Source organism: Corapipo altera, unplaced genomic scaffold (assembly GCF_003945725.1).
Source record: "Corapipo altera isolate COAL_440 unplaced genomic scaffold, ASM394572v1 55, whole genome shotgun sequence".
Lineage (NCBI taxonomy): Eukaryota > Metazoa > Chordata > Aves > Passeriformes > Pipridae > Corapipo > Corapipo altera.
This window is the reverse complement of record NW_020884882.1, coordinates 850,205-868,357: the sequence shown is the minus strand read 5'-3', so window position 1 is coordinate 868,357 and position 18,153 is coordinate 850,205. Positions and strand designations below refer to the sequence as shown.

General features: G+C 40.5%; 1 protein-coding gene across 1 annotated transcript in view; it reads left to right on the top strand.

Moving 5' to 3' along the window:
* Positions 1–18,153, top strand: part of DOCK3 (dedicator of cytokinesis 3) — a 172,301-nt gene that overhangs the window by 129,053 nt on the left and 25,095 nt on the right. Inside the window, exons 30-40 of the mRNA XM_027640285.1 lie at positions 281–381; positions 639–697; positions 2,837–2,985; positions 5,304–5,389; positions 7,248–7,274; positions 7,394–7,489; positions 8,475–8,535; positions 9,029–9,122; positions 9,812–9,960; positions 14,685–14,771; positions 16,368–16,472. Coding sequence (XP_027496086.1) covers positions 281–381; positions 639–697; positions 2,837–2,985; positions 5,304–5,389; positions 7,248–7,274; positions 7,394–7,489; positions 8,475–8,535; positions 9,029–9,122; positions 9,812–9,960; positions 14,685–14,771; positions 16,368–16,472 — 1,014 coding nt within the window. The remainder of the gene's footprint in view (positions 1–280; positions 382–638; positions 698–2,836; positions 2,986–5,303; positions 5,390–7,247; positions 7,275–7,393; positions 7,490–8,474; positions 8,536–9,028; positions 9,123–9,811; positions 9,961–14,684; positions 14,772–16,367; positions 16,473–18,153) is intronic.

Here is an 18,153-nt window from a genome sequence, read left to right as displayed (position 1 = left end):
GTGTTGTCCCTGTGTCTGATGTAGTTGAAGATGGGCAGCAAGTGTTAGTAGGGCAAAGCTGCCAGAATGTCCCTGGGGACGTGCACACAGGAGGGCTCAAGTTTTTTAAGTTCTTAGTAGGTTTTAAATAATCCATTAATATCCTTAACAGTTTAGCATCTCCATTGTAAGATACATAGTGATTAAGTCTTGATTACAAAAAGGATCATATGTCTTTCTGCACTTGTTTAAAGCTTAGTCCTTGGAGTGTGATGTTACAAAATTCTTTCCCTTGTCACAGGTCTGGAACTCTTATTTCAGCCTGGCAGTTTTGTTTATAAACCAGCCAAGTCTCCAACTAGAGAGTGCCACACCTGCCAAGAGGAAGAAGATTTTGGATAAGTAAGGACATGTTTTGTTGGGTCCCCACCTCAAAAAAGAGACTTCTTTTTCTGGCATTTATTATGGTACTTAGGAGTGGAAGTGCCTGGGCAATAAATAAGTAGATCTCCTAATACAGTGTTCAGTCAAGTTGTTTGGTATTTTTATGTTGACATAGATGTGAACTGAATTTTTTTTGTAACAACTGGATTTTTTGTTCACATCACTGCCTTGCCAGTTTTTGTTCCATGGGCAGTTGTGTCTCTCTTCTCTTTCAGATATGGTGATATGAGAGTGATGATGGCATATGAGCTCTTCAGCATGTGGCAGAACCTGGGTATGTCTCTCCCTCCTCTGACCTGACAACCAAAGCCAAAGAAGCCCCAATTCCCCCATTTCTGTTGGATTTTCTTTTTTTTTTTTTTTAACTTTTTGTAGCATTACAGAACACTTTGTTTCTCTGAAGAGGTGTAAAACCAAACCAAGGAGGACTTCTCTTCTCCCACCAAAACTGTTCAGCACTGTCCATCATACTTTTTTATTTGAAATAATACATTCTTAGGAATTTGAATGCTTTCTTCTCAGATGTGACAGTGGCAGGGAATTTTTCACAGCTGTAACCAACTTTATAATTTTTTAGATGATTCAGAATTATAGACCCACAGAATCATTTAGGTTGGAAAAGACACTTTTAAGGTCATCAAGTCCTGTCATTAACCCAGCATTGCCAAGCCCACCACTAAGCCACAGCTGTGTGTGTTTGATAATAAAGCCCAGCAGTGGCATACAGTAAAGCTGCTTTTTTGGTGTCTTCAGGTATTTAGTATGCATAACAAATTCTATGTTACTACTTTAAAAATTAAAAAAAAATTAAATAAAAAGAAAACAGAAACCCCAGCCCAAAACCTACAAGAGCCCTGCCCACAATAACACATTTGTGCTGAATTTTCAACTTCTGCAATTCCTTTGACCTAGACATTTTACAAAATGGGAAAAATTATATCTCTCCACAGGTCTCTAAAGGGAAATGGAGGTTTTTCCCCTGGGACTTGCACTTTTAGAAGTGTGCTGAGGCAGTCTTGGGTTTGGGTAATTTGGGATTTAGAAGAGTCAAATAACATCTGAACTGAATCAGAGCAAGTCCAACTGGGCCAGTATCCTGTCTCCATCAGGGACCAAAAGGAATATCTATGGAAATTTCTGAGAAGGAAGCATTTAGTATTCTAGAGGAAAATACCAAAATGTTTGCTGATAGAGATCACAAATACAAAGAACAGGTGAATCATTAAGAGGGCAAAGGAATGATACAATTCAAAATGGATAACTTGATAATGTGACTACAATATATTCAAAAAGCCAGAAATGAACATTTTATGTGTGGGAATGCAGGTAGGAGTGAGTGCTGTTTGAGAAAACAAAGACTACAAATGTATCATGCTGGTAGTCAGCTGAAGGGGAGCTACCTGTAAAATGCCACTGTAATCTTTGAGAACATCTGCAAGAATTTTGAGTAAGAGAAGAGAACGTTAGTGCCACAGTTTTTTTCATAAGTGTACTTGATTCTAGATGAGTTTCCCTGGCCCTGCCTTCTACAACTTAAAAAAACAACCAAACACAAAAACAAAGCCAACTCAAAAGGAAGGCAAGTTGGGCAGAGTTCAAACAGCAGTCAGGAAGAAGACTATGGAAGCAAGAAAATGCCTTATTCTGTGATGATGAATAAGGCTGGTCTGTCCAGCACAACTGAGATGACACAGCCAGAGCTGGTCAGAGTTCCAAAGCATCTCTGTGGGAATAGAAGATAACAGATAATTCCAAGATAACAGAGACCCAATAACCAGAAAGTGATGCACAGACTCAACTGTGAGAAGCTGGTTTTAGACATGTAGATACAGATATTTATCACTGAATGCTGCTCCAAACGTGGCTCTTTTGAGTTACTCCCTGTGACTGTGCAGTAATGTGGCACAGAAGAGGCTGTCAGCAAAATGCCTCAGGATTCTGCTGGAGCAGCAATTCCACTTGGTCTCAAGTCTGTTGGGAAACTGGAACTGCCACAGCACAAAAGGATGAAGAGCTCTGTAGTTCTTTGAAATCTAAATGTGTTCTATTAACTACCGTTGTTCTCACCAGCCCTTTCAGAATCTTCTTCATGAATCAGAAGTATCCCTGGCCTCTTTTCCCCCAGTTAGTATGTTTTAGTTTGGTTATTTCTGACAGTTTGAATTCCTTTGCAAGTAAAATGCACTGACAATTCTTGCTGAAGGCTTTCTCAGTTAAATTAAAAATGCTCTTAGAGACTTCACAAGGTGTAAAGCAAATACAGGTTTTTCATTCCTTTCAGGAAAAAGAATGTTTGGTTTTGTAATGCCCATGCCTACTACTTTGTCTGTGTCATTATTGCAGGGGTTCTCTGTTTTCTTAGTGGCAGATAACAAAGGCTTTTATGTAATTACATTTGCTTTGTGTTGTACAGGTGAGCATAAGATTCACTTTATTCCGGGAATGATTGGCCCCTTTCTTGGTGTTACACTTGTTCCACAACCAGAAGTGCGGAATATCATGATCCCTATCTTCCATGACATGATGGACTGGGAGCAGAGAAAGAATGGCAACTTCAAACAGGTGAAGGCACTTCCCAAGCATTCCCAGTATTCCTTTTTTTTGCTCTGTCTGTCTGCAGTGTCCAGCTGGAAGCAAGGAGTTTGTATTTGTTACCTGTTTCTGATAGTGAAGATGCTGTCAAGTAAATATATATAAAAATAGACAATTTGAAGCATAATTCAAAAAGTATTACAAGACTCCCAAGATTGTTTAACCAGTGTACTTCAGAGCAAACTGCATTTCCCATGAACGTGGAGAAGAGGAGGGATGTGCTCAGCACATCAGAGATGGGGGGGGGAATTTTTGTAAGTCCTGGGCTGTCAGTGTTCCCTCTGGTTTCACTTAGATTATTAGTCAGCCATTGAATGGGCCAGACTGAGAACCAAAAATGGAGATGTAAGAGTCAACCAGTATTTTTGAAAACAGTGATCTCTGCTTCTCTGTCTTCAATTTCCAGCTAGAAAGTATTGTTGTATAATTATATCATTATACTGTGCTTTGAAACAGACTTCCGAGCTGTATTTATTTTAAGAAACTGTAGCAGCTCTCCTGGAAGGGTTAAGTCCAGTGACAGCTCTGCAGTTTCCACCTGCTGTGAGCTGTGATTGCAAATCAGGGAGAGAAATCTTCATCTTTCTGTTTCCCAGTCGTGGTCAGAGAACTGCTAAATTTTCCACTGCAAAACAGATCCTGAAGTGCAAAGCATTGATAATGAAGCATTGGCTTAGACTGGATCCTCAGATGACAGTGTTTCATTGTCATTGTGCTGGGGCAAGTATCTGCAGAGAAGTGCTCTGAAGTAGTAAATCATCATTAAATTATCATAATTCATGTGATTAATTATTATTCACACAGTCATTACAATGCCAGATCTAATCTGTCATTCCAGGAGAACAGCAGACCTTTCCCATAACCTGATCTATTAAAGGCTGTGTGGAAAAACATTATCAGGAGCTTATGCTTTTCTTCCTCTTCAACTCCCCTGATTGCTACTATTGTTATTATTTAGTACTATTATTATTGCAGTAGCATTTGATCATGGTCCTCTTTTCACTTGTTTTAACATAATAATAGAACAGTCCCTGCTCTGGCATTTACACAGTTACAAGCACCTACAGTCATCTTCAAGTTTCTGGACCTGTTTATATTTTTTGTATCAAGATGAACTCTTCATAATCTTCATTTAATTTTTATGCTCACTAATGTATTCTGAACTACAACTCCAAGGATATTTCTTAAATTAACTGTGGAGCAAATTTCCACAGTGTTTTATGAAGCATATATCATAACTTTCCAAGGTTAAAGATGGAATAATCATCTGTATTACTAAGAATGAAATAAATAGTTAAATAGCACAAGATAGCACAAGATGTAATAAACCTCCTTAACAATATCTGCTGGAACCAGGGAGTTATTTGCTTTGCAGTGTAATGCTGGATAGCTGGACACAGGAATTACTGATTTCTGTCAAGTCATTGTAGATCACAAGCAAAGGGAGGGTGTTTTAATTGTGAGCTTCTCTTCACCTTTTGAATACTCAACTGGTTGTCAGAAAATCTAAAAATCCTGGAAATTAATTTTCAAGCCTTTTTTATTTTCTTCAGTAGCTCATGTTTTAACAAGGTTGATTTTCAGCGAGGCTGGATAACAATGCAGTCTGATTCAGGGATGAAGTCAGGTCTCCCTTTAATGATTTCAGCAGCAAGAGCACCAACTCCATTTGTGTGCCACTGGGTGAATTGCTTTTCCTTCTCATCTTTACTTCTTTTGCAATTTGGCAGCTGAAAAACATAGAGAAGCTCAGACTATGCTTGTCTTTAAATAAAAACAAGCCATGTTCCTGCAAATGGTTTCAACCTTTGGGAACCTCTGTCTTCATTTGTACTGAAAGTGGTTTTTTCTGCAACATTTCCCAGACTACTTGAAATTGTTTTGTTTAATGTTAGATACATTGATTTCTGCACTTGAATCAATTTTATGAGAATATCTGATATCAAACTTGATAATAGGATGTATTAGATTTAGGGTGGGAATTAATATATATTCAAAACATTTCTAAAATAAGAGAAGCATAGTAATGCTGTTGTGGCCCTTTATATAAGTGTGAAAAGCAAATGTGTCATGTAGGCATAGAGAGGCTTGACAAAACAGGGTTTAATGGACAAATAATCTTACAATATAATGATGCCTGGGTATGGGAAATCAGTTACCTCCCAGCAGAACCACCACAGCAGCCCAGTGGTGATGGATATTCTGTTGTGGGACAGGATTCAGTTTACCTGAGGTACTGGTTCATTGAAAGTGTGTCTGAGTGATTGATTTGATCCCTCTTCCTGCAGGTGGAAGCCGAGTTGATCGATAAGCTGGACAGCCTGGTGTCCGAAGGAAAAGGTGATGAGAACTACAGGGAGCTCTTCAGCCTGCTGTAAGCTCTGCCACCTTCTGCTCCTCTGTCTGCAGGGCCAGGGGGAGTCAAAGCACTGAGCTGTGGAGAGGGCACTGAGCTGTCAGCCACAGCACTGATCTCTGGAGAGGGCAGGAAAGGGCCTCCTGCCAGGTTTTCATGGCATGGCTCAGGGAAGTAGAAATACATCACTTACATCAATTACGTTTCTGAAAAGAATATAAACCCCTCAATTCTGTGTTCTTTCTGTGACATGTAATATCAGGCTGCACAGGTAAGTAGTTATCATCCTCCTATCAAAAACTGATTTGCTAGAGGAGCAGGTGCCCTTGTTTTTCCACAGCAGTAAATGGCCTCAGCATTGTTTAGAGACACAGTGCACTGCAAGTCAGACCTTGTTGGAGCAAAGGAGATTTTCCTCATCATTTTCTTTTGCTTCTTCCAATTTTTGAAGGCCATGTTTTGGTTAGTGCAGCAGTTGCAAGTTGCTCCCTCCAGAGTCCATCATGACACTCTATTTCCACTCCCTTTCACACCAACAATTTGTACCCATAAGGATGAACTGGAAGACTTTATGTCTGACTTTACACTTAGTTATCTTTGAGTATTGATCCGTCTCCAAATTTCATTTCCTGTGATGCTATTTTATTTCAAAAGGACTTACTTTGAACTCTGGCAGTCCAGAGCAGTTAATCCAAAGCTGTTAATATCCCAGTGAGCCAGAGGGATCATTAGCACAATTTTAACTATATATTCCAGACAGTTTTATGTGCCCCCAAGAGCACACCGGCCATTTGAGGCATAAACTTCTGTTTTGCTGGAACCAATACTTGTATTTTTGAATTTGCAATTGCACATTCATTCATTGCAAGCTAGATAATCCTGCCCTTCCTATATGCATATCCTCAGGAAGTATGTAAATGTATTCAGTTTGGATTTGTGTATATTCAGCCTTGGGAAGCCTGGTACTTTATGAGTGCAGATAACACAAAGCTATTTCAGGGATAAAGGAAAGAAAATATCAATTTTTTTTTTTTTTTTTTAATTTACCTCCAAGAGGAATAGTGTACAGTTCCAGTTGAAGACATTTGTTTCCTGAAATGTTAAGAATTCAAGGACTGTGGCTTGTTACTTATTTTTAGATGATAGTGACTGGATGTATTACCAAGAAACACAACCTGGAATTCCAGCAACTTGTTAGTTTATATTTGCCAGTAAGTGTTCTGAGAACAAGGTGAGGAAACAATTTGAGGAAACAATTTCACAAATTAATCAATGCTATGTGAAAAAACAGTTGAGCCTTAATTCTACTGTCTCAACTACACTGCTGGAAAGGGAGCTGGCTCCCTTGGCTGGAAATCATCCAGTACAGAAGAGTTTGCCTGACATCCAGCAGAATTTCTTTCCTAGAAGTGGAGAGTCCTTTGACTGAAAATCCAGTTTCAGGAAAGTAGCATCTAAATTTCCTTTCTTTCTTCACTTTTTAAATACAGTTTTCAGTGTTGTAGCTTTCTCTCATCCCTCACAGCTCTCTCCCTGAGATGGGTGCTTGCTGTACTGTCCAATTTGCTAGGCAGGAACAGGTTGCCTTTACTTCCAGTTTAATTAAATTGTGATTCAGGGTTGGTTGGTTGGTTGCTGATTAGAGATGAAAGTTTACAGAGGGATGAGCAAAGAAGAGGTATTTGCAGTAGGTTTAGACTCCTTTCCAATTTCTGACTGCAGTTACCAGTGTTTAAGCTACAGGTAATAACCTGGGAATCAAGTATTGCTGTGAGTGTTGCTCTTTCATATCTTTTAAATGGCAATGTGAGGATATTTTTCCTTCCCCTGTCAATTCTGTAATCTCCTTGTCTTTGCTTCCTGCTGCCTGGAGTAGAACCCAACTCTTTGGGCCTTATCCCAGGTAAGATGGTAATTCTGTGAATTTTTTTATGAGGGAGAAACCAAGTTGCCTGAAGCAGTCTGCATGCACTGTGCCGTTCCCCTGGAAGCCTCACCTGCTGTCTTTCCATCTCCAAACAGTTTGCTGGAGAAGATTGAGCAGGAAACTTGGCGGGAGACAGGAATCTCTTTTGTTACATCAGTTACTCGCCTCATGGAGCGTCTGCTTGACTACAGGTACCTGGCACCACCAGGAATGTATTCTGAGCATAAGTTTGTGAAGACTTAGTACCAAATTCCTACAGGGAATATTTTTAATCTGTAGTTTTGTGCTAAAGTTTGTTCAGGTTGCTAAAACGTTAATTCCTTCCATCATTGAAATGATCTCAACCAATTCAGCAAAATAGGTGCTAAATGCAAGAATGATCTCAAAAGCCTTGGTGAACCAAGGGGTGCTGGATGCCTCCTCCAGGCATGCAGGGGTGGAGAACTTCACCTGTGGGAAGTCTGCCATGTCAACTGGTGACTCCTGTGCAAGATTCCTCTATGAACTGGGCAACCTTCATTTAATTTTGGACTGAAGTTTGCAGGCCTGTCGTGTCAATGCAGCTGAGCTTTGACTCAGTTACCAGAAGTGTTTTAACTTCAGATATATATAAACACACAGAGAGCTTTTATACAATAATAGACAATTTGAGCCCATATAGAACTGGCCCAGATATTTCTATCTTTAGCCTACTGACAAGAGTTCAAATAAATTTTTCTTCTGCTGCTGCTGCTCATTAGAGGTGAAAACCCTGGGACTAGGCTGGGTGTTCTGCTGTCCCAAATCCTTTCCTGTGCTTTTTAGTTTGCTCTTTTCATTATCCCTACCACTTTGATCCAATCTCCTGGTTTTTTTCCTAGCAACAACCACTCTACTGTGCACAACCAGGTATTGGAGACACACTTAAAAGGGAACGTGGGGGAGCTGGTTTGGGGTTTTTGTTAATGAAATTTGCTATCAACACAAGGCTGGTTCTCAGATACAAACATGTAAGAGAACACTGAAGTTCTCACATCATTTAAGCCATAAAATGGAAAGTTCTCTTAGAGGAACTTCATAAGATGAAGTATTTGATTAATTGTTTGTGATCCAGGGAAACTCTGGAGGATAACTTCAGATTTGTTTTAAAAGGACAATTTTTGTAGATGTTTGTTTCAACACTGCTCTACTTCTTAGGGACTGTATGAAAGGAGATGAAACAGAAAACAAGAAAATCGGCTGCACTGTTAATCTTATGGTAAAGATGTTTTCCTTTTTCTCCTTGTGATACTGTGCAGTGTTTTTGAAACTGGGTTGGGAGAGTTTGGAATGGGAATCTGTGTCAGGCAAATGTAGCTTCAGAATCCAAGCACGGGGATGACAGAACAGAATGAACAGAACTGTGAGGATCCCCTGGAGGTCTCTGGTCCAACTCACTGTTTAAAACGGGGCCAAATAGGTCAGATTCCTCAGGGCCTTGTCCAGCTGAGTTCTGCATGTCGCTGAGACAAGTTCTACAACCTCTCACACCTTTTCTTTCAGCTTTTTGCTACCTTCACACTGAAAAAAAAATCATGACACGATAAAATCAGTGGGTTAGATCAGTGTGAATGTGAAAAGAATTATTAATTTTCTTTTCAATTAATAATGTGTTCTCTTTTCAAGAGCTTTACACATGCACAGATGCTGCTGATTGTCTTGAACGAAGGAAGAGTCTCAATAAAGAGTAACAGCTCTGTCTTCCTTCCCAGAATTTCTATAAATCCGAGATCAACAAGGAGGAGATGTACATCCGCTACATCCACAAGCTGTGTGACATGCACCTGCAGGCTGAGAACTACACAGGTGAGGAAGGCTCGTGTGGAGTCTGCTTGAAATCCTGATGACTTTTTTTACTCTCCCAGGGTTATGTAATATCTCATTCATTCTCCTGGAAAAAATCTGTATGAATCAGTTATGGCAGTTGGGAAAGGAAAAAGCTGAGGTGCAATTCTTTCTCTCAAGTGAAATACTATTTATACCACACAACCATATTCCATTATACTCCAAATTTTATATTAAAGTGTTCTGTGAGGAAGACTGATCAAAAAAATCACAGCAGTGGAATCAAATTTAGGGGAAGATTAACAAAAGCACCATTATATTATCATATGCTGTATTTCCATATTGCAGTGTTGAGGGAGCACTTAGAAAGTGGAGGGACTCTAATTCTAGGTTGTCCAAGCTCTTTTTACAGCTGCAGACCCCAAATCTGGTCACATATCTGAACATCTGACTGTGCATTTAAATCAAGTAGCTGGTAAAAAGAAACTCGACAGATTTGTACCTAAAAATCGAGTTCATAGGAAACAACTTTGTGCTGCTATTTTAAATAATCGAATCATTTAATGATCCTCTAAGACTTTGATTTTTTTTCCCTCACATTGTAGATCAGAAATCACAGACTATTTAAGAAGCAGGTCTGTGACCTTTCAATACTGACTGTGTTTATTTGCTGTCATTAATTCAGTGTTCCTTAATTGCCTTTCCAACAGAGGCTGCATTTACTTTGCTTTTGTACTGTGAGTTGCTTCAGTGGGAGGACAGACCTCTGAGAGAGTTCCTGCATTATCCATCTCAGTCAGAGTGGCAACGTAAGGAAGGTCTGTGCCGTAAGATTATCCATTACTTCAACAAAGGGAAGGTATGCCAACTTCTTCTCTCTTCCAGCAGCTTCCTTCCCTATTCCTGACTGACTTAGGGCTTGCAAGCCATCATCTCAGTTCAGTAGTCTGGAAATAAATTTGTATCAAAAGGTTTTATAACTTGATAAATTGCTTCTTGGCTCTCTGGGCAAAAAAAAAAAAAAAAAAAATATGAGAAAAGGGACATGGCTATTTCATGATGGCATTTGGAATGGTTTAGGGAGGCCAACAGGACAAACACCAAAACATTTTATAGCTTTAAGCCAAGCCTTGAATCAGCTGATGTGGCAGGATGCCAGTTCCTCAGCTTTTGAGGGGTGGGATTGCATTTTGTAGCTGTCTGTGCAAACTGCTGTGCTATGACTCGCTTTAGGACTTGTTTTGTGCTTAACCTACACCAGGAAATGGCAGGCAAAGCACTGTAGGAGTCCCTTTAGTAAAAAAGATTTAAGTCCTTTCAGAGTCACAGTTATTTTAAAGTGATTTTCAATTAAAATGCAGTTTCATCCACTGCACAAGAAGAAAATCAATCCATTTCAATTTCACATATTCAGTGTGGATTTTCTACAGTTAATTATATTTTATTTCAATTACTGCAGAGGTAGATGTTTCAGTCCCTTGTGTTGTGGCGTTTCGGGAACATTTCAGAGGTGAACCTTAAAAGTAATTTCATCTGTTAGAGTATTTTCAAATTTTTCCCTTCTCTAGGAAAATTCCTACAGCTTATGTTATTGGGAGATAACATCTGTATGTGTGCCTCGGGGTTGGTTTTGCCTGTGATGGCAATGACAGTGGCATTAAATAAAAATGTGAGTTGGTTCATCCGGGGCTGCCATTCCAGATAATTCTTTCCTAGCCCTGATAGCAGAGAGTTGCATTTTATACAGGACCTGCAAGAGGAAGTCAAGATTCCTGTGTGAAGGAAGAAATGGCCTATTTGTGAGGAAGTTATTGATTATGATTTTTTTGTGTGTGTATGCCAGAATTGTTCTTTTGTAATAACACTGCATATGGTTCTCTCTTCCATTTCAGAATTTTTCAGGGTTTTCCAGACTGCACTTAAAAAGGAATTACTGACTTGTGCAAATACTGCAGTACTGTGCTGTCTGACTAGACAAAGATGATCTAGACAGTATGGAAAGCAAGGGAGCCTGTATTTTCAACAAAAACAGGGAATCCATATACACACTGAAGGGGAGTAAAAACTTGACAGATGTAATTAGGCTGTAAAACTCCTAGCAGATTATAGAGTGTTAACCTCTTGAGGATGTTTTTGGACTTACTTGACTTTGTGTTTTAATCCTCCTTTATTACAAATGGTAGCTGAATGATTAAATAATCCACTTGAGCAGTGTGTATGTCACTCACACTGTGGAAGTGAAAGGCTGAGAAGCCAAATCCTTCTTTTCAGCACTCTTCATGTTGCTTTGTGACAGGGAACAGCTCAGGGAATGGAAGAAACTTGCTTCCCTCAACTTGTGTCTTCGTTTCTTCCTGCACCGCCCTGACACGGCCCCTCAGGTCCTGCAGAGTGGGATTTGTTCTCGTGTCTTCACTTGCATTTCCAGTTACATTTTCTCATGCTGTTCCTGGCCTCTTCCACCAAGTGAGGGGGTCAAGGCAGCATCAAAAGGGTGTAAAATTTCTGCATTTGTTAGGAGGAAAATTTTCTCAGCACAGCAGTGGGGGGAAAATTGGCCACAAGACTGTCTTGTGGTGTGGCCCGTGGCAGGGAGTGCAGAACTGAGGGACTCCCACTCTCAGTACTGTCGGCAGCAGCCCTGTGCTGGGAAGGAACAGGGTGTTCCAAAGTCCTTTTTAGCCTTCACTGGTCATGTGCCCCTTCCTGCTGATTTCTGCCATGCTTTGAATTGGTTTATGGCTCAGCTGGCAGCGTGTGCAAGAGCATAACTTAAAATGAAGGTATTTTTAACTCACAGTTATGATTTTGTCTGTTAAAACTCCAGGTTTTCTAGTTGAACAAGTCTGTGAACAGAACAGTTTGAACCCAACTGATCATGCTTCTGCACAGCAATAGCTTGAAAACTACCCAACCCTCCTCTGTCCAGTTCACTGCCAGATTTTATTAACTAACAACTCTGACCAGCTCCCATCACAGCATTGCAGTGTGTCCCCTCCTTAGCACCAGCCAGGTGCTGAGAGAGACCCAAAGCTGGGTTCCCAAAGCAGTTCATTCATTTTTAGATCGTGTGCTCCACACCCAACATTTTGAAGTCATTTCTCTTGTGTAGCCGCATGTGAACCGTCTTTCCAAAGAAATCTGCACGTTGGGATGTGAGTAGATAAATAAAGGCTGCCATTCAGAAGTGTTGGTTCCCTCTCCTGGAGCCTCCTGGTGTGCAGTCAGCAGTGCTCAGCTGAGAGCTGAGGGTGCCATAGCAGAAACTGCAATAGATGTCACATCATTGTGCCTTACAAGTACTGCAGAACATGCAACCAGAGCTGAGGTCAGCAAAGCAGAAAGCAGCAATGAGGGGAATTAACAGTGGAGACATTAGGAAGTTATTTGAAGAGGGAAGTGACACACATAGCACATGGAATTACATATTAAATTTCTGTCCTGTGAAGATGCTACCAATTAACATCACAGATTTTAAAACTGAGGCTCCCAGTGACTTGGATATCCATTAATTTCTTTTCATCTTAAATATCTGCAAACTCTTTTCTCTTGAAGAAGTTACCTGTTGTGTTTCTTTACTTCTTTAGCTCACCTTTTATCAGCAGAACTCAGCTAGCACAGTGGAATTTCTCAGGGTGGAAACCTAACTGAAACAGAGCCTGAGTTAGGATGACAGGAATGGTATCAAGGTACATGGAGAAGAGGTGGTATAAAGAGGAATTAGATGTGGTTACATGTTGCTCATTTAAATGACATCAGAAAAGGAGCGTGAAAAGGTTCCATCCCTCAGGTCACCTCAAGGGAAGACAGCCAGTGAGCTTTCTGCTTCTGTCCAGAAGGCAGATTAGAGAATTAGATAGGCTGTAGCCACAGCATCCCATTTGGAAGTGACTGCTCACACTCTGTGAAAAAAAGCCATTTATTCCTGGCCAGATGTTTTAGGAGAGACTTTTCCATCCTTTCAAGTCAACACAGATCAGCTGAGGACTGAAAATCTCTGTATAATTATCTCAGTAAAGAATGTTAAACTTATAAAAAAATGCAGCAGTGTTTGTGTTTGCAAATTTAAACACTTAATTGGTTGATGTTGTTGATCCCAGTTCAGTGGATCAGTTTGTGTGTCATGGACTTTGACAACCCATGGCAAAAATCCTGTTAATTTGGATCACAAATACCTCAGTAATATTCTAAGTAGTCAAGTAACTGGTCTTTCAGTTCCTTTCCTATTGTATGTATTGTATTGATCTAAATAAATTTCAGACCTCCCATCCTCCCAAACTGCTAATGCTATCAGAATATCCAAATTGATTCTGAAATAATTTTTTATTTAGCAAGTTCTTATGGAAGGTTTTGTGATTAACTGAAACTAAAGAGTTGTCAGATTATTTTTGTCTCTTTAATTCTTACAAATATTCCTTCTTTAAAAGTTCTTACACTTGCTGGTTGTGCTATTCAGATAAAAAAAAACTTTCCTGATAGTGAGGATGACAGAACAGTCACTACAAATGTGTGCTTAAAGGGAAACACTGTGAAGTACTTCATACACTAAAACAGTGTAGAGATTCACTTTTTAAAGTTTCTGTAACCAGAAAATTTTCCTTATTCAGTGCTAATATTCTGCATAAATGCTGTTAATTACTGTTATCAGTAATTTACAATATTGCTATCAATATTCTTAAAACTTAAGGTGATAGGTTAACTCACCCATTAATTTTGTTTTCACTACAGCAGGGTCCCAGTCAAAACAAGTGGCATGTTAGCCCAGTAATGCATAATAAAAATTAATCCAGTAAAGGCTCAACTGAGACCTTGGTGTTCTAAATAAGTATGGTAAGAAACAGCCACTCCCCAAAAGGCTTCCAGCCTATGCATTTAAAAGGTGATGGAAGAGGAGATTTCAGTGTAAAATGAGCACTCCAAAAAGCCAAGTGAGGTAACAGGGGAGTCTCTCTCTCAGTGTGGGTGTGCCCAAAGTGGGTCTCTTCCCTCGTGACCTCTGGTGTGATGAGAGTGGTGTGCTAGGAAGGATTTATTGTGTGAGACTGTGAGCTGAAGAAATGAGTGTTGCATTCAGTTCTGAGTATGGATATTGGCTCTGCAACAATGCAGGTTCATTCTGAGGATATTTTGTCTCTGTACTGGAGTGTTCCCACTGCCTGACAGTTTGTGCTTTCAGCGGGGAGGAGCAGCCTGGGAAGGGGAGAGCACTTTGCTGTGGAGCCAAGCCCTAGCTCTGTACTCCAGCAAAGGAGCTGTTGGGGGTGGGTTGAAGGGGTGTCTAGCAAGAAGAAAAATTGTTAGTTATGTTATCTTTCTCCAAATAAGTTCCCAGTCTCATAAATGAACTGTCAGAGCAAGCAGTATGTGTGTATAATTTCCATGGAACATATGCTTCTGTTCCCATCTTTTAGAAGGAATTGATCCGATATTTAATGGAAATTGTTTCATCATGTTACATTTTCACATCTAATCTCTGCCATTTCATACCAAATGAATTCCCAAAATTGAGTTCCCATCTTCCTCTCAGCTGAGTTGGCAATAACATTGTGTTTGCTGTGAGTGTGATTTGCTTTGGCTTCGCAGAGCTGGGAGTTTGGGATCCCGCTGTGCCGAGAACTGGCCATCCAGTATGAGAGTCTCTATGACTATCAGAGCCTCAGCTGGATCCGGGTAAGTAGCTGCACTTCCTCTCCTTGCAGGCTCTTAAATCATTCCCCAGAGGGTTTTGCCCTCCTGCCAGAATATTCTGAATTTAAAAAATAATCATATTCCCTATAGAGCTCCATGGATTTACAGTGACTCCTTTGCCATTGGTTTGTTTTGATGACTTTGTAGGTCCACTGAAATAATTCCTAAGTCTGGTAGCAGTAAAATCCTATGGATATATGGAGACAGCACACATACAGGAGATGGGCTTGCTATTGCAATTGCATATTTACATATATTTTTGCGTAAAATATCCTTTTTTAATATATATTTCATTTTAATTCCAAAAAAATATCAAGGACAGCTTATCCCTCGGTGATATAAGATGGACAAGAAAGAAAGAATGGGGAAGGCAAATATTTATGGCATTCTATCAGTTTAGGAGAATCTGGTCCTCTGGTACAACCAAACACGTGATGAAATCAGGGCACATTTGCAGCATCGTGCTTTAATCAGAAAAAGTCAAAGTTCTGGTTGTTATTTAAAAGCTTTATGAATGTGAAAACAGTTCATATCTCCTGTCCCCTGGGGTAGCATCCTTATATCCAAATTGGAGATTTATGCTACTTGGATGTATTCTTATACAGTGGTTTAAATTCTCTTTAAAAGTCAAATTTATTCTAACCTGGAGGTACCTGTCTAACAAGGTCTCATAAACTGCTCTTCTGAAGAACATGTTTTCTCCAGAGTGGCCCCGAGGAGAGCACGGGTGACCAGCTTGGCTGTGCCCTCTGTGTGCCATTCACACCATCACCACATTCCTTTATGCTTCCTGCAATGATATTGGGACCTTCTCCGTTTTAGAAAAGGAGTTAACGTGTGTGGGAACCGAGCACAAACCCTGGATTCAATATTCTGAGTTAGGGTTCCCTGCAGTGGAAGTGATGGTGTCCAAGGGCTTCTTCTCCTTAAAGAACTGTCTTTTTACTGCAGTGCAATTCCTGTGAGCCTTTCAGCTCAGGTTTGGTTTGGCAACGGGTCTAGAAATCCCACTCCTGATAGAAATGTTAGCACAGTGCCACAAAACTAGGGATTGAAACTAGAGAAAAGTCCTTTTACTCTTTCCAACCCCTTTTTTCCTCCGTGTTAAACCTTCTGGTGCATGGAGCTGTAGAAGATTTAATTTAGTTTCATCCTTTTTCATGCCCCTCAACTCAATTAAGGCAAACCCAATTGAACTGATGTAATTTTCTAGGCAGTGGTATGGATTTTGAGCTGTAGGAGAGAAGGACACTGTGAGCCTGTGGATCTTAATCTCAGCTTTGCCATTAATTCTACAACGCAAAGAAAATAACATTCAAGACCTGTTCAATTTTAAATGAGATACAACAGAAAATGTTTATATGTTATCTCTCAAAACGTAAAATGAGTGTGATGATACTCTACTCTGTTCCACCAGACAGACTGGCTTAATTAATAATTTTTATCTTTGACAGAATTTTGGTCTTTTCATAAAAAAATGTGGGGGTAAAAGAGTAATGGGATATTTTAATGAGTCTTGAGATTCTAATGTAGTGCAGCTTTAAGAGTCTTGACAGCAGCTATCCCTTTCCTCCACAGAAAATGGAAGCTACCTACTATGACAATATCATGGAACAGCAGCGCTTGGAACCAGAGTTTTTCAGAGTTGGGTTTTATGGTCGGAAATTCCCATTTTTCCTGCGGGTAAGCCAGACTTACACAAAACGTGACACAGTGACTCAGAGTAGCTGTTGAGGCTTTGTATTTTTGTTTTGGAGATACTGTGTCTGCCATGCAGTTTATTTTTCACCCCTGCACTAGTGAAAACAGCTTTCTGGCTGAACTGGAGCATATGGTCCATTGGGAATGTTCTTGGGAACAGAGATCAGAAATTTGACTCATGCCTGTGTGTATTTTCGACGATCTGCAGATGCAGCACAAATTGCCTCTATATTAAGCAAAATGCGGTATCGCAGCAACGTTGGGTCATTACTTAACCGATTTTCATCATCTCATATTATCACGCTTTAAAAAGTCTCACATGACAGACTTTTAACCCCAGCCTGATGACTCCTGTCCTATCTGCAAGCAAAAATTTCCTCTCTTCAACAGAAAGCCAAACATCTCTGGACACGTCCCCACTTGGAGCTCACTGTCTGCTGGTGTGTACAGCATCAGCAGTCCATCGAAAAAGTGAAATTGTCTTCTTTTCCTAATAAGGGATCAAACTTAAAATGGGTATTTGTTTATACAATGTCTTGTTGCTAGTTCAGAGCAAGGAAGGAATATAATCTGACAACTGCTCCAGGAGCTGCCCGAAAATTGATGGTAGATGCCATCGAACGTGACAGGACAAGGTAACGTGAAGCTTTCAAGGACTGAAGGTGCATGGTTTGTGTTCTCTTTAAAGGAATGGTTTGACAAGAGGTGGCACCACTCAAGTTACACAGTGTGAAGCCACACAAAGCCAAGCCTTGAAAACTGCACTCTTGAAATTCCCTCTGATTACGAAGTCGTTTGGTTTTTTTAATTAGGATTTCAAGATTAGTGTTTAATTACACTCTTTTAATGGAAACACGGGCAGGGGCAGTAAAGCAAGATGGAATTAGTCATGGAGAGGAAAATACCAGTGGATAAAGGGTGACTTTGTGTTATTTGAAGATGAACAGTCCCAGAATCACAGAATCACTCAATCATTTAGGCTGGAAAAGACCTCTGAGATCACCGAGTCCAACCTGTGACCAATCACCACCTTGTCAACTAAACCAGAGCACTGAGTGCCACGTCCAGTCATTTCTTGAACCCCTCCAGGGATGGGGACTGCACCACCTCCCTGGGCAGCCTCTTCCAATGCCTGACCTTTCAGGGAAGAAATTCTTCCTTATGTCCAGCCTGAAGCTCCCCTGGCACAGCTTGAGGCCGTTTCCTGTTACCGGGGAAGAGGCCAACCCCCACCTGGCTTTCAGGTAGTTGTAGGGAGCAAGAAGGTCCCCCCTGAGCCACCTTTTCTTCAGGCTGAGCCCCCCCAGCTCCCTCAGCTGCTCCTCACAGCACTTAGAGTGCAGCAGCCTGAAGCAGTGTGCAGAACACCCTGCAGAGGGATCCGAGGAAACGACAGGTGCTGCAGGGTGAAGAGGGATCTGCCCTTTCATGAAGATCTCCAGAGAAAACTGGTGATTTCTTTTTTTATATCCAACAACAGATGTTTCAGAAAATGAATGACAAACAAAGTCATCATGGCACATGAGTCTTCCTAATGTCTGAAGTACTCCCAGTGACTGTAGCTTAACTTTTTAAATTGTGGATCCTCAGTTTTATCTGGGACCCTCCCGGCCGATGTGTTTGCTGGAGGTTTCCGTGCCCAGCCCTGACTCTTTGTGCTGTA